Source organism: Mobula hypostoma, chromosome 22 (genome assembly GCF_963921235.1).
Source record: "Mobula hypostoma chromosome 22, sMobHyp1.1, whole genome shotgun sequence".
Classification (NCBI taxonomy): Eukaryota; Metazoa; Chordata; class Chondrichthyes; order Myliobatiformes; family Myliobatidae; genus Mobula; species Mobula hypostoma.
In genome coordinates, this window is record NC_086118.1 from 1793512 (window position 1) to 1810823 (window position 17312).

The following is a 17312-nucleotide window of genomic DNA, read 5'->3' on the forward strand; positions in this document are numbered from 1 at the left end:
CAAGAGGACTGGCTTAAAAAGGCATACGGCAATGTTAGGACCAATCAGGAACTTGTTTATTCATGCAAGAACAATCGGCACTTGGAATATAGAAGGGAAAATCCAAATTCTTTTAAGAACCAGTTTGATTGCGAAACTCAGTAGAAGGGTTGGAATGTAGTCAGGTGCAGAATACACGGATGTAACACTGAATGCCGTTATGCTATAAGACAATGGATAAACCTCTCCCCCCTCACAGCAAGTAACTGGAAAATGGGCCTTTACTTATGTACAGACATTAAAGCAGCTAGTGATCACTTCCAAGATAATGAGTGGCACAATCACTTGAGCTGTCATTGCCTGGGTCAGTTGTGCAGGGGATCATATACTCCACTGCTGTCAGAAATTGGGGCTTCCGGGAAAACCTATGCCTTTCAACAGGAACAGAAATACTGAAACACTGAGGCCCCAGATAACACTGGCAAAGGCAGGAAAATGCAGATGTTAAATAATTCACTGCAACTCCCTTCACCAGCAGCAGCCTTTGGAAACACTTGTAAAGGCAGGCAACGGTTTGGAAAAATGTTAAAACTATGTAGATTTAAGAGCCAGCATGTGCATAATACCCAAACAATTAAAGAAATCCTAACTGGAATTGTTGTGCAGAGACTGAAGCTTAAAACAAAACACAAAGATATTCCCCCATCTACCTTCTTTAAACTTAAGAGTTGGAAATTATATCTTAAATGATGCTTCTGTCCAATTAGACCACAATCAAATAATGGCACATCTCAATACATTACCTCAAATAGCAGGAAGTCCTACCTGATTAGGGTTTGCCAAGTGGTATATTCCAGGAATCACTCTGGGACCCCAGGGAGTATGTTCCATCAGCGGTCCCCAACCACCGGGCCGCAGAGCATGCGCTACCGGGCCACAAGGAAGCGATGTGATTTGGCGATAGGAGTCAGCTGCACCTTTCCTCATTCCCTGTCACGCCCACTGTTGAGCCATTACGCACGCGAGGTCATTATGCGTCCGTGTCAGCGCGGGAAGGAGATCAACTCCTCGAGCTTGCAAATGCCGGCGGGCTGTAAAGTATGTTTGACATAACATCTCTGCCGGTATTCTGGATCAAAGTCAAGGCTAAATATCCTGAGATAGCCAGGAAAGCACTGAAAACGTTGCTTCCATTTCCAACGTATCTCTGCAATGAATGCAACGGAAACTAAATTGCGGAATAGACTGGACATAAGGAACCCCGTTCGAGTATCGATGTCTCTCATCACCCCTCGATAGGACTGTCTTGAGCCCAGGGCTCCCACTGATTCAGCGATATTGGTGCGTTGCAATGATTTTATATGTTCATACGGGGAAAATTGCACTGTTTGTTCAATATCCAAACGTTACTTAAAATGTTATGATGCTATTGACTTATATAACCATATAACAATTACAGCACGGAAACAGGCCATCTCTGCCCTTCTAGTCCGTGCCGAACGCTACTCTCACCTCATCCCACCGACCTGCACTCAGCCCATAACCCTCCATTCCTTTCCGGTCCATATACCTATCCAATTTAACTTTAAATGATAATATCGAACCTGCTTCTGCCACTTCTACTGGAAGTTCGTTCAACACTTACTTCACGCTCCCCTGTCCTTCCCTGATAATTGACTTATCACTGTATTCATGCGAGGAAAATATGCACTGTGTGTTTAATATTAAATTTGTTAGATAAACCCTTTTAGAAATGAAATTGAGTGTATTAGCCACTTATCACCGATATTCCGGTCGTGATTAACAGCCCCCCACCCCACCCCCGAACAGAATCGCCAAAAACTATTTGTAGAAAAATAATTGGCATGTGCAGGCATGCACAAGTCACACACGTGCACTGGTGCCCGCACAAGGCTTCATAGTCATTGTAGTCTTTCTCGGGGTAAAACCCAACGTATTTGACTGCTACTCTTGTCCGTTGGCAACCCTACCCATGCACCCCACCCCCCGGGTCGGCCGGTCCGCAAGAATATTGTAAATATGAAACTGGTCCGCAGTGCAAAAAAGGTTGGGGACTCCTGTGTTGGTCTGACCCCACAGTACCTGACGCAGTTTTGAGCAGGAGGGATAAATTGGAGGAGATACAATGACAATTCATCAGAATGGTACCAGGACTTAAGGGGTTAAATCACAAAAGAAGGTTCTATAGACATGACTCCCATCCCATGATCCTCTCATATCCCCTTTGCCAATCAACTTTCCAGTTCTTGGCTCCATCCCTCCTGTCTTCTTCTATCATTTTGGATCTACCGCTCCCCCTCCCACTTTCAAATCTCTTACTAACTCTTCCTTCAGTTAGTCCTGACGAAGGGTCTCGGCCTGAAACGTCGACTGTACCTCTTCCTAGAGATGCTGCCTGGCCTGCTGCGCTCACCAGCAACTTTGATGTGTGTTGCTTCTATAGACATGACTGTCATTCCTTTTTTTTTAAGGAATGATCTGTCAAGCCATTTAAAAGAATCTTGATGGAAAAGAAAAAGAGGAAGAGAAAACTAATTCTGGTGTAGGATGGACCAGGAACACAAACTTCGAACAACTTGGAACTAAAGCTAGAATGTCCAAGAGTACATGCAGGGAATACACCTGCACACAAGGGCAGCAGAAGTTAATAGCTCTCTCCAGGTTTGTGATAACTGGTACTTTCAGAACAGACAGAAGTAAACCTATAGCAGTTAATACAATAGACACAACCATGACAACACCTCCTCCCTCACCACCATTCAGAGCTCTAAACAGTCCTTTCAGGTTAGATGACACTTCACTCAGTCTCAAGGTGGCAACCTCTTCCCACACCGGCATGTCTGTCTATGGCCCACTCTACGGCCATGATGAGCAACACCTCGTTACTCTCCAACCTAATGGTATAACTCTCAATTTCTCTAACTTCTGGTAACCAATTTCCTCTTTTTGCCCCCACCCCTTTTTGTGACTTTATAACCCATTTTGATGGCCTTCTCACCTCTTTTTTTGTAATCTATTTTTTATTGAAGTTCATCATCAAACAAACATTTCCATAAGATGTATTTCAGATACTGTACATATATATCATAGAGTCATATATGCCACAAATCTCCACGTAATATTTATCTGAGGTATACACCTATAGAAAAGAGAGGAAAGGAAGAACAAGCAAAACAAGAAAACTATATACAAGTAGGGAGTGATCTTTTTTTTTTACAACATATTCATTGACTTGTGAGAATAAAATCAGGCCTATGAGGTGTTATGTAGTGAAACCACTTTTCCCAGTTTGAATCAAATTGTTCCAACTTATGATTAACAGATGCTGTTATCTTCTCCATTTTGTAAATGTCCATTGCAATTTCCATCCATGCATTTAAAGTTGGGCTCTCCTGTGATAACCATTTCCTGGTAAGGGTCTTTTTACCAGCCACCAGCAGGATATTCATTAAATATTTATCTCTTTTCAACCATTCTTGAGGTATATACCCAAAATATATGGTCTTACTTTCTAAGGGTATTTCACATTTAAAGATGTCTTGTATGGCGTTGTGTATCCACTCCAATAGTCTTTGATAACGGGGCATTCCCAGAAAATATGATAATGGTTTGCATTTTGATTTCCACAATTTCTCCAGCAAACAGGGAGGTTACTATCATAATGGGATTTCCGAGAGGGTGTAATAAAATATCTTATCACCTCTTCTCTTTTTCCCTATCCTCATGACCTGCCATCACTTTCCTCCAGTCCCCTATCTCTGTCTATTTACTCCACTGTCCTTTCCTATCAAATTCCTTCTTCCTCAGTTCTTTATCTCTTTCACCTATCACTTCCCAGTTTTTTTACTCCGTTCCTCTTCTCCCACCCACCCACCTTTCCCCTCACTCCACCCTCTTCCTGATTCTGGCTTCTGCTCTCTTCCTTTCCAGTCCCAACGAAAGTGTTGGTCCGAGACTTCAGCTGTTTATTCCCCTCCATAGATGCTGTCGGACTTACTGAGTCTCTCCAGCAACTTGTATGTTGACCTGTAAAAGTTCTATCAGGGTTACAAAGAAAAGGGGGGTAAAATTAAGGTGCTGTTTGGCATGATCTAATTAAAAGGCAGAGTTGCTAATAGGGCTGAATTGTGTTCTTGGGAGAGAGACAGAGAGAGGACCATGATTTGCTAAAACTGACACAGACCAGGCAATTTAAACAACACAAATTCTCAAAAACTGACTTCACTATAGTTCAGCTTCTGTAACACTACCATTCTCCTTCGGTCTGCACAACCAAAGTCATTTGATCCAGATCTTCTGACACAATCCCTTCTGACAGAAGTATGAATTTTCATGTGTTTGGTAAATATTAAGATTTATGTGTCAGATTGCAGAATTCCATTTTTATCAGTCTTCAACAGGGTTTAAAAATACCTGGAAGGGATATATTATTAGATGAAGTGCTCTGTGTACTTCCTAAACATGAATAGATATTGCCCTCAGTACACAGCAGAAAGCAAAATCAGGTTTAATATCACTGGCATATATTATGAAATTTGTTGTTATGCAGCAGCAGTACATAATAACTGAGAAATTATAGTAAAAAATATACAAGTTAAGTTAAATCAGTAGTACAAAATACAGTGTTATTGGGTTCAATGTTCATTCAGAAATTGGATGGCAGAGGAGAAGACACTGTTCCTGAATCATTGTGTATGTGCCTTCAGGCTCCTGTATATCTTCCCTGATGGTAGCAATGAGAAGAGGGCATGTCCTGGGTGATGGGGTCCTTAATGATGGATGCCGCCTTTTTGAGGCATCACTCCTTGAAGATGTCTTGGATGCTGGGGGGCTAGTGGCCATGATGTAGCTAACAGAATTCACAACTTTCTGCAGCTTTCTTCGATCCTATGCAGTGCCTCCCACCAAAACCAGAAGGTAATGGAGCCACTTAGAATGCTCTCTACAGTTCACCTGTAGAAATCTGTGACAATCTCCTCAAACTTTGAATTTTGTTAATCTGGACAAAATAATGATTGCACACATTCAGAATAATCAAAGTTCCTTGCAGTTTCTTCAATATACCCATCAGTTTAGAAAGCTATTTTACAGGTGATGTTCCCAAAACTATTACCAAAAGAGGCCTGACAGAGAACACTTTCAAACTTGCTTACTTACCAAGAAGATCCTGTAGGCATCGATGCGTTTAATCGATCCCCAGCATGGGTCTGTATCGTTGGGCTTTACCTTGCTGACAGCACTGCATGACAGATTACCACTGAGAAGACAGATAAGCAGTGAGTTGTTACTCCATCATTAGCATAGTCAAAAAATATGCCATTTCTCATTCAATATACAGAAGAATACAAATTAAAATATAACATCATCTTCGCGACAACTCTGGTTGAAATTCATATACTCCAGTGACACATGGCAGCCTAGCTTCAAAGTATTGGAGCAATTACGCTCAAGTTTTAAGCAATGCAGCTGTTCATAGTGTTGCAAACTGAATTGTAAAGTGACAGCTTCATTGAGCCCCACCTTGCAGCAACGATGGGGTCCAGGGCACTCTGAACATTTGGGCCTATCTCCATCCGTGCTTAAGGCAAGAACGATAACAGGGCACTGCTACTTGTCACTTGGCTCCCGGATGAGAAAATTCACAGCTAGGAGCTGCTGATTGTTTGAGAAACAGAAATCAACCCACTGGGGTACTTCAAGCTGGCTCCACTTAAACCTTGCATTTCCCTACAGGGGCAGAACCTCACAAAGGAGCAGGGTCACGGCAGAGTTAGAATGGGGATAAGGACGGGGGGGGGGTGGGAGTGCAGAAACTTCAAAACACAGTGCACCAAAAAATGCATCAACATCCAAATTAAACCACAGGTGATTCGGATTTTAAGCCTACACCACCATAAAACCCAGCTACTCATCCTTGGCTGATAATAACTTGCCCTCTAATTCTAATATGAAGTTAACAACAGGCCAGAACTTCACAACAGCTACAGGTAGTCACCTGAAAAATGAATAGATTGCACTTCCTCAAGATACAATGATAGGAAGAAACTCCTTACATTACTGATTTTCCAAGTAATGGAATTGGAATTGGTCTTGTTGTCACACGTACTGAGGTTCAGTGAAAATCTGGTTTTGCATGCCACCCGTACAGATCATTTCGTCACATACGGGTAACACAAGGGAAATCAATATAAGAATGCCAGGGCAGGTGGGAGCTTTGATTACACTGGCAACTCTGTGAGTTGTGAGCATAGGGTCCATGGAGGTGAGGCTGAATTCTGTCTGCAACTCTCTGCAGTTTCATGCAATCATGCGCAAAGCAGTTCCCTTAGCAAGCTGCGATGCTTTTGATCGAGCATCAATAAAACTGGCAGGGATCAAAGGACATGCCAGATTTCTTTAGCCTCCTGAGGAAGTAGAGGTACTGGTGACCTTTCATGGGAACGGTGCCCACAAGTTTGGATCAGGGCAGCCTATTGGTGATGTTCACTCCTTAGAACTTGAAGCTTTCAACACTCTTGAGCTCAGCACTGCTGAAGTAGATACTGCCACCTTTCCTTTGTCCAATAACCAGCTTAATTAATTTACTAGCACTGAGGGAAAGGTTGTTGTCATGATACCATGTCCTTCCTGTACCAGCTTACACCTACAGAATGTAGATGATTAAGTACAGAACGATGTTAGCGTAAGCTGCAAAAGAAACTCAAAAGCAGTCGCTGTACATGACCAGGGTTATCCCACTCACTAAACAGACAGCTCCAGGGGCAATAGGTCCAGTTCAAAATGTGTTCATTCATATTGTTGAATTAATGGTGGGACCAACGGAAAGTCATATGAGAAGAACAAGAACATGTCTTATGAGAAGATTATCTCCTAGCTCTTCAGAAACACAGCGAGATTGCACTCTTTCATCTTAAAAACTGAGCAGGCTCCAATTATGATGAAAACACAGGACAAGTATTGGAAGAGAAAAGCTGGAAGAATCCAGCAGTGTACCAATATAGACAACACAAATGTTCCTTGATACTCTCAGAACAACCTGATATCCAAATCTGGAGCCACAAGTGACTGTAGTTGCAGTTGACTGATGCTGGAGAAACTCAGCAGGTCAGGCAGCGTCCATGGACGGAAACAGCTGACAGTTTGGATCGACCATTCATCAGGACTGAAAGATAGAGGGGATGTAGCCGTTTTAAGAAGTGGAGGGAAGTGGAAGAGCTGGTAGGCAATAAGTAGATCCAGATGAGGAGGTATGATACGTAGATTAGATGAAGGAGAGAAGAGTGGAAATAGCAACAGAAGCTGGGAGGTGATAAGAGGAGATGAGAAAGGACTGCAGATAGTGGGATCTGATATGAGAAGGTGGAGTGTGAAACCAAAGAAGAGAGGTGGAGAAGGCAGATGGGAACAGTGGGGGGAGTAGACCCAGTTGGTGGAGTGTGTGGGAGAGGAGAAAGAAACAGGGGGATTGGGGCTTGGGTGAATGTAGGAAGAACTGGCTGGATTAAGAGAGAGAGAGAACAGGGTACTAGAGGTTGGAGAATTCAAGCAGCATTCAGCAGGTCAGGCATTCTCTTGACGGAGAATTCAATACGGATTGTAGACTACCCAGGTGGATCATGAGGTGATGTTCCTCTAATTTGCCTCTTCTTGACAGTGGAGGAAGTTGATAACAGAAAGCTCAGTGTAGGGGTGGCAAGATGATTTAAACCGGTCGACAACCAGGAGCTGCAGACACCCAAGGCTGATGGAGTGCAGGTGTGGTTAGCAAATGGACACCTAGTTTGTGCCTGGTCTCACCAATGTACAGTAGGAGTACCCGATGCAATAAATATGAAAATTCTCCAGCCTCATTTATTACCAAGCAACCACACACCATCTGCTAAGGTTGACAGAAAACTTTGTTGCCTTTGCTTGCTCTGTACTGCAGTAAAACACTACCTTGTATTCTACTGCACAATGCATTTAAGGAGATTTTTTCCAAGGAAGTATTATGCTGCTGCACCATGTGTTAGACTCGTCACTGGGCAGTTAAAGGGAAATATTTCAGAACAAACCATGGACCAGTGTGTAGACTTCAGTTATTGACCAGTACAGTCAGAGGGGGTTGTGGATGATATTTCATAAATCCGGCTGCCGAAGAAAGTTTACACATGATCAGGCTGTTCAATGACTGGTGACGTGGACATACATGGTGATCCTTCTCAATTCTCATTCATTTTCCGGTTTGTTCTTCAGAGAAAACATTTCATTGTTTTCACAGGGCAAACGACTGGTGACAATTAAATGTGGAAAGTTTCATAGCTCCATGCTTCTGTCATTGGGCAGATTTACAAACTGAATTACAGCTCTGAAGAAGGGACTTGGACTTGGGCTGTGAGTCTGAGAGTTCTGTGCCCAGTGTAATGACAAAGTTGGCAATACATCTGTAGTTGAGATTGAATAACTAAATGCTTTTTAATTGGTGTGTTCATTTACATTTTTCCAATATGCATGAGCATAGGCTCCATTTGGGAGGTTTACAAATACCATAGAAATTATCCAAATCTGTAGACCAAAAACAACTGTTCCTTCCAACTGAAGATGATCAAAGTCTTCCTTCCCACTTATTTCACATTTACTATAAATCATAACTTTACAATTTCATTTGATCAAGCGACTGCTTTTTTAAGATAGAGGTAAGATATTCCTTTTTAGTTATATTTAAAAACATCTTTTAATTAATGTCATTGGATGAATGACAATCTTACAGATCTGCCAAGATCATTCTTGGGTTCAAGCTATCTGATGTGGAGATTAGGTGTTGCATGTTGACAGGTAATGCTATGACCAATTTCAAAACAGTTTCCTCTCAGGCCAGGCATGAAAGGACTGTACAAAGCAAAATGCGAATTTTCACAAGTGCTGCTCATCAAAATCTTAGTTAAAAGCTTTGCAACAGCATTCAAGACATGGCCTTTTCAGTTTCTTGCCTAGGCAAAAACCAATTCCTATAAACTTCCAATTCTAATGTGTATAGTGTGTCCCCTCTCCGCCAGCAATTCGCTGCCATTCAGTCATTTGATTGACACGCCCAGTTACAGCCTCCTCATCAATGTAGACAGCACCCAGCTCCATCTTTGTGCACCAAATTATCAGATTGAATTTTACTGACACCGACACATACTGTAACAGTTCCCTCAGATTGATCAAAGCCAAAGCCACCCTTTTCATTACACTGCCGCCAAAACTCCTCTCCTCACACTGACAGATCTTCAAACCCAACAGCAGCTTCATTACCAAGACCACATACCATTGCCTCACCCATCTCCACTACAGGCAGAGGTTTTGTTCATACTTAATTCACTGTACATCAGCCTCCATTTCTATTACATAAAACATATTTCATCTGCTTACTGCTGCTGTTGTCACAGATCCACACTTGCCCCACATCTCATGGGAAACCAGATTAAATTCTCAAAGTTCAATTTACACTCTTACATAATCTCAACCCAATTTACTCACTGCCCAGCTTTAAGTCTTTCGACTTTCAGACAACAATAATAGTGAGAGTAGTTAGCTTGACCCTACGTTCCGAGCACAAAATTATGTATCTGTCAAAGCAACAAGATTTTGATCATGCATCCCAACTCCTAGCATTAATTTCCTTTGTTAAGGACTTTTAAATATTTTTCAGAGTTACAAAGTGCAAATAAAAGTTGAAACTGCATTTGCTACTTATATTTGGTTCAGTCCAATCAAAACTCAAATGCTTTATTTGCATTTGCTTGACATCCTTGTATTCACAGGATGTAGGGCTGGGACAGGACCATAGGAAACAAGAGTCTTGCCAATACACTATGCAGCAAGGCAAAAGCTCACATCGAAGCTTCTTTGATCAAGTTATTCTGCAGTTCTATAATTGCATGGGTTAATGAAGCATATCTATATTATGAAAATTATTTCTTTACTGTGATAAATATCACAAAGTACAATGAATACAAATAACTTCTCTGCAGAACAAATCAGTACTTATTGCTTGTGGTATTGCAAAGAGGCTGCTTGAAAAGTACTATTCTGCTTTTATTCCATAATCAGTTTTCTTTTGTTGCACTTTTAAAATACCTGCATAAATCTTTCACCAGTCTTATGATGAATAGCCAAGAGGGTCAGCAACAGCCTCATTGACATTGAAGCTAAGTGAAGGGCAAGAGCTTGAAATACTTACCAGACAACTTCTGTGAGGGAATATGGGACAGCAGCTGCGTAGATAGCCAGGTCCCCATAGAGGTAGATTATGATGCAGATGTAGAACATGTTGACTCCCACTGTGCAAGAAGAAACAAAACACATTAAAAATCCTGCAAACCATATGCGTTTGTAAATCTTAGGGCAAAAACAGATGCTCTTCTCTGCTACCAACTTTATTTCCAGTCACTGGCGTTTGATATTTGAGAGGTGACTGCCAAGTCCAACCTGAGCACCAATATGTCCTTTGCCTTTATGCTCATTTAAAAGATTAATTACCATGGCAACTGTGAGAAATGAATCAGATACTCTCCTCCAATGATACCTACATTTTATAGTGAATTACTAAAATACTTTTCAGAATGTGACATATCTGAAATACTATATTTCAAAGATACGGAACAGCCCCCCCAATCTGAACAATTACTAAAGTGGGAACATTACTGTAACAGATTATTAGAAGCCATGAGCCCCAGGTTCAACCATCAATCTGTGCAAAATAACTGATCTCAGCTAGCAGACTGGTTCTGCACAAGAGGGCTTCGGGGTCCTGGAGTGAGAAAAAAATAGAACTAGTGTTCCTACTTGCCTGCTTGTTGAAACACTGCTAGTGATATGGTCACTGCAAATTACATACATACTTGCTTGGGACAGAATCAAACTCAGTGGGAAATAGCATTCAAATTCTAGGCCACGTGAATGAAGCAGTGAAAATTTGCCAGGATCCTTAAAATGGGACCCAGTAAATATTTCACTGATATTGAAAAAAGCAAATCAAACACCCAAACACCAAGTCAACACTATTGTCTAAATTCCCAAGCATTCTTTTCAACATGGTGCGTGTCTCCCCACTTCACTTCTGCCCTACACCCATGTTGGGTGTAACTCCTTGCTGAAACTCACGGACACAGGGACGTGTTGGAGCAAAGGCAGCTTCTGTTCCCTGTTACAGGGAAGGTTCGCCATTTAGAATAGATGCAGACAAGGTCTGCAACAGCACTTCAGCAGCAGTTGGGAGCGATGTCACAAGCTTTATCCAGCTATCAGGAGCACTTCACATCTTAGCCCACTTACAAGATATTTGGAATGCAGTAGAATTGCTACAGTAAACATAGGCTCCAGAAGTCAGAGCAGCAGACAACTTGTCTGGTCACAGTGAGGCAGCTGAACACCCAATTGCACCAAAGCTTCCTCTTGACTTTGCTGCCAACACCCACAAGGATACACAGCAGGCATGGCTGGCAGCTTTTGCCTTTGGCAACTTCCTGTACAGCAAACAACTGGGAAGGTCCAAACTACTTCCACACGCAAGACAAAAAAGCAACACAGAGAAGGACATACTCAGACATACCATGAGAGTGATAAGAGGTGGCTCTGCTCAGGGACAGGTTGACAGGCTGCAGGGAGCAGCTGGATGTTCAAGAAGAAGCCCTCCACCAAACACAATGAACCGGCTGCTGTCAGAGGTCTGCAGTGAGTCATGACATTCAGAGTACCACTCTCAAATGTGATAAAAGAGAAAAACTGGACCAACTATTCTCTCTCCAAAGTCCTCAAATTATACCCACTGCTCATTTACCCCAACATCTCTCACCCAACTGTTCATTTACCCCGAGTTCTCTCACCCACAGGTCAGTTACCCCGGGATCTCTCACGCCGCTGTTCACTTACCCCGAGATCTCTCACCCCGCTGTTCATCTACCCTGAGTTCTCACACCCCGCTGTTCATTTACCCTGGGATCTCTCACCCCACTGTTCATTTACCCCGAGTTCTCACACCCCGCTGTTCATTTACCCCGGGATCTCTCACCCACAGGTCAGTTACCCCGGGATCTCTCACGCCGCTGTTCACTTACCCCGAGATCTCTCACCCCGCTGTTCATTTACCCCGAGTTCTCACACCCCGCTGTTCATTTACCCCGGGATCTCTCACCCCACTGTTCATTTACCCCGAGTTCTCACACCCCGCTGTTCACTTACCCCGAGATCTCACACCCCGCTGTTCATTTACCCCGAGATCTCTCACCCCGCTGTTCATTTACCCCGGGATCTCTCACCCCACTGTTCATTTACTCTAAGATCTCTCACCTCACTGCTCACTCCCTCCGAAATCTCTCAGTCTACTGCAAACAGTCCAGTCAAGACCGTCGTTTCAACTTGCATTCTCTCTGGTCCAGGGATTTATGAAGCAAATATCGTTAATATTGCTACATTAGATAGTGGTTTAAGATGTCTATATTGAAAATTCAACCAGGACAATATGTCAGTAGTTCAGACTAAAGACAACTTATCTGAAATGACTGGGGCTGGAAGTTTCGGACCTTGGAATACTTGCATCTAAATAATGAGGTTGCACGGCATCGAAACATGAAATCCATTCATATTAAGTATACGGCTTATGTACATACCCTGAAGGTAGCTTATGTATATTATATTATGTTTTATATACTATTTTTAATAATTTTGTGCATGAAACACTATGTACAATAAACGATCAGAAGCTGGGTTGGCACTACCCAGGATATGTGGGGCTCCTGTCAGCCCTCTATTGTGCGCAGAGACCAATGCAGCATCTGGGAACCTTCACAGTGCCTTGTTAATTTTACCATTCATGGCATCGTGTCAGAACTCAAAATAATTTTGGATTTCTGATGTTTTTGGATTTTGGATTGCAAGGGTGCACAACCTGTAGTACCGGATATTTAGAGGATGGCAAATGTTATTCCTTTGCTCAAGGAAGGGCATAGGGATATCCCTAGGAATCAAAGAGCAGTGAGTTTTACTTTAGTGGTGGAGTTTGTGGGTAAACTATTGAAGGTTCTTAGAGACAGGATTTACAGGCAACTGGAGAAGTGTAGTCTCATTAGTGATAGTCAGAAAGCCTTTGTGATGCCTCAAAGGCCTGATTGAATTCTTTGAGGATGTGAGAAAGCACATTGAGTGGGTGTGGTCTCTATGGATTTCATTAAGGTGTTTTCCCAGGGTAGGCTTATTCAGAGAGCCAGATGGCATGGGATTCGGCAAGTTTGGCTGTATGAACACGGAACTGGCTTGCCCACAGAAGGCAGAAGGTGGCTGCAGATGGAGCACTGACCAGCAGTGCTCTGCAGGAATCAGTTTGGGAGCCCTGATCTTTCAGATGTTGAAAAATGACTTGGATGAGGAAATGGAGGGGTGGGTTAGTAAGTTTGCAGAAGATATGAAGGTAGGTAGAGTTGTGGATTGTGTAGAAGGCTGTTACAGGTTACAACGGGACACTGACAGGATGCAGTAGTAGTCTAAGAAGAGGTAGCTGGGAGTTCAGACTAGAAAAATGTGAAGTGATTCACTTTGGAAACCAGAATACAGGGTTAATGGCAGGACTCTTGGCAGTATGGAGGAATACAGGGATCCCTTATACAAACGTAGTTGCCAAGCAAGTTGATAAGGTTGTTAAGGAGTACAGTGTATTTGCTTTCTTTAGACAGGGATTGAGTTCCAGAGTATGAGGTAATGTTGTAGCTCTATAAAACCCTTGTTAGACCACAGGGAATATGGTGTTCAGTTCTGTTTGCCTCATTATAGGAAGGATGTGGAAGCTTTAGAAAGGATACAGACAGTTAACCAGGAAGCTGCCTGGATTAGACAGCATGTCTTATGAGGATTCGGTGAGTGAGCCAAGAGCTTTCTCTATGGAGTGAAGGAGAATGAGAGGTGACTTGATAGAGATGTACAAGATGATAAGAAGCATAAATCAAGTGGACAGCCAGAAAGTTTTTCCCCAATGTGGAAATGAATAATATAAGGGGGCATAATTTTATGGTGATTGAAGGAAAATATAGGGCGTATGTCACAGGTACACACAGTGTTGGGTGCATGGAACGCACTGCCAGGGGTGGAGGTAGAGACAGATGGATTAGGTAAATTTAAGAGACTTAGGTAGGCTGATAGATGATACAAAAATGGAGGGCTGTGTGGGAGAGAAGGGTTAGATTGAGTAGGTTAAAAGGTCAGCATAACATTTTGGGGTGAAGGGCCTGTATTGTGCTGTAGTGCACCACATTCTTTCTCACTTCAGCTCCACAGAACTTCTCCCTGACATAAGAGGTAGTTTTGAGGAACTATTCATCCTATGGCAAAAACATTACAGCTCCAAGGCCATTCCCATCTCAGTGACTGAGCTGCATTTATGCAGATGTTGCTTGCATTTGCATGCACTCTAAGGTCAAGCTCTCAGCTATCATCAGCTTGTTCACCAAGTAGAGGAGGATGGGCTTTACATTCAAAGGAAAGAACATTTATTATCAAAGTACATAGGTCACTATATACAACCCTGAGATTCATTTGCTCATTAATCCATAATAGAATAAAAACCATAATGGAATGAATGGAAGACCACACCAACTTGGGTGTTTAACCAGTGTGCAAAGGACAACAAATTATGTAAATACAGAAAGAAAGAAATAATAATAACAAAAAATATCATGAACATGAGATGAAGTGAATCTATAGGCTGTGGGATTATTTGAGTAATGGGGTAAGTGAAGTTGAGTGAGGTCATGTCCGTTGGTTCAAGAGCCTGATGACTGAGGGGTAGTAATGTTCCTGAACCTGGTGGTGAGAGTTCTGAGGGTCCTGTACCTTTTTCCTACAGCAAGAAGAGAGCATGTCCTGCATGATGCAAGACAAATGCCCTCTACTAACTGACTCCACCGTACACCATCACTTTCCAACAATAAATATGAATGGCATGACCTTGGAAAATAGACTGAGCTATTCACACATCTTAGAGCCACCTTACTGAAGACAGACATTGATGATGAAATTCACACCATCTTCAATGTGGCAATGTAGCCTTTGGTCAATTGACAAAAAAGGGTATTTGAAGATCATTGCCTTAAACCTGGCACAAAACAAGACTACTAAGCAAAAGTGACTGTTAACATGAGAACTTCTGAAGATGCTGGAAATCCAAAGTAACACACACAAAATGTTGGAGGAACTCAGCAGGTCAGGCAGCATCTATGGAAATGAATAAACATTTGGCATTCTGGGCTGAGATCTTTCTTCAGGACTTGAAGTGACTGTTGCCCTCAAACTGCTGAAGACCCAGACTACTTATAGCAAGATATTATACCTTATACTTTATTGTCGCCAAACAATTAGTACTAGAATGTACAATCATCACAGCAATATTTGAATCTGCGCTTCGCACTCCCTGGATTACAAATATTAAATATTTAAAATATTAAAAATAGTTAAAATTAGTAAATATTAAAAAATTTAAATTATAAATCATAAATAGAAAATAGAAAAATGGGAAGTAAGGTAGTGCAAAAAAAACCGAGAGGCAGGTCCGGATATTTGGAGGGTATGGCCCAGATCCGGGTCAGGATCCGTTCAGCAGTCTTATCACAGTTGGAAAGAAGCTGTTTGAATGATACCACCATCACTGTCTTGTAAAATACTCCAAACCCATTGGGACAATTAGAAAACCAATGTCAGCTAGGTCAACTTTCACATTATTGAGGCCTCAATTATGTCAGCAAGACTAAGGAATCGATTGTGGACTTCAGGAGGAGGAAGTTGGGAGAACACACTTCAATCCTCATTGACAGGTCAGCGTCAGAAAAGGTAAACAACTTTGAGATTCTGGGTGTCAACATCTCCAATGATTTGTCCCGGGCCCAACATATCATTAAGAAGGTATGCCTGTGGCTTTACTTTGTTAGGAGTTTGAGGAGATTTATTGTGTCACCAAAGACACTTGCAAATATCTAGAGATACACAATGTAGAGCAGGGTTTCCCAACCTGGGCTCCACGAACCCCTTATGTAATAGCATTGGTCCATGGCATAAAAAAGGTTGGGATCACCTGGTGGACAGCATTCTGACTGGTTGTACCACAGCCTGGCAGTGACTCAGGATAACAAAACGTTGAAAAGGGTTGTAGACTCAGCCAGTTCCATCAAGGACACAACCCACCCAGATATCTTCAAGAGGTGATGCCCCAGGACCCTTCCCACCCAGGACATGGCCCCTTCTCATTTCTACCATAAGGGAGGAGCTACAAGAGCCTTAAGAACCACATTCAATTTAGAAAAGGCTCCTTCCATCAGATCTGAGTGCTCCATGAACGTTACTTTAAGTATTCTATTTTTTTTGCATAATTTTGTAATGTATTGTAATCTTAAAGTTAGAGAAAATTTTTAAGGGTCTTTGCACTGTATTGCTGCCACAAAACAAATTTCACAACAGTGAAAATAAACCTGATACTGATTCTGCACTCAGGTTTGCAAATCAAGACATAGGAAGAGATTAGCAAGTGAGTAGAGCAAAGGATATAAGATCTGCTGAAAACGAAAAGGTGTAATATCCACAACTCCAGGGAGCTTTGTCCCATTAACGCTAAAAATGGGGAATGCTTTATTGTCATGTGTACAGAGACAGTTATAACGAAAGGTTGGACAAATTTGGACTGTTTCTTCTGGAATACTGAGGGACAACCTGATGTAAGTATATTAAATTATGAAACACATAGGTCGGATAGATAGTGTACTGTATTAAATCAATTGTGCTGCCAATCAATCATGCAGTGAATCGACTGGGCCTCCTACGTGCAGAGAACTCTCTTTTATGTGAAGGTTTTGTATAGACGTGTGGTGTCTTTACAGCAGAAGTGGTTCAACAGGGCAACCTGTTTCACTTACCTGTGCATGTGGTCAGGGGAGGTCAATGGTCTAATTTTCTGGGCAGAAATTGGATTAAAACAATGTCATCAGTACTGTCCTGTATCAACCATATTGGGAGGAGGGGGGAATCTCTGTCACAAAATCACCAAGCTGACGCTTCAGGTTAACACTATGGTAAAGTAGTTAAGTTCAAGTTTAAGGTGAACCACCCAATATTGTATGTGATGGGCTGAAAAGTAGAAGAGCAACTTGATTGACTGTAATGAACAATCTACAACTGGTTGAATTTGTGAATTTGTGGCAAGCAAGAACCCATGAATCAAAAATACATTATACAACCAGGCTGTGAATGTTTGGCTGCAGAGACAAAGTCAACATGTAAACCTCACAGGAAGAAAACTACCTATCTGGCATTGT

At 42.1% G+C, this 17312-nt stretch overlaps 1 protein-coding gene across 2 annotated transcripts in view; it reads right to left on the bottom strand.

The window, feature by feature from the left end:
• The window catches only part of tmem104 (transmembrane protein 104), a 214292-nt gene that overhangs the window by 50467 nt on the left and 146513 nt on the right, over window positions 1-17312 (bottom strand). For both annotated transcript variants that reach the window (XM_063030861.1, XM_063030862.1), the window contains exons 7-8: window positions 10205-10304; window positions 5158-5257 (exon numbers count right to left, since the gene is read on the bottom strand). In XM_063030861.1, the coding sequence (XP_062886931.1) occupies window positions 5158-5257; window positions 10205-10304 (200 nt within the window). The remainder of the gene's footprint in view (window positions 1-5157; window positions 5258-10204; window positions 10305-17312) is intronic.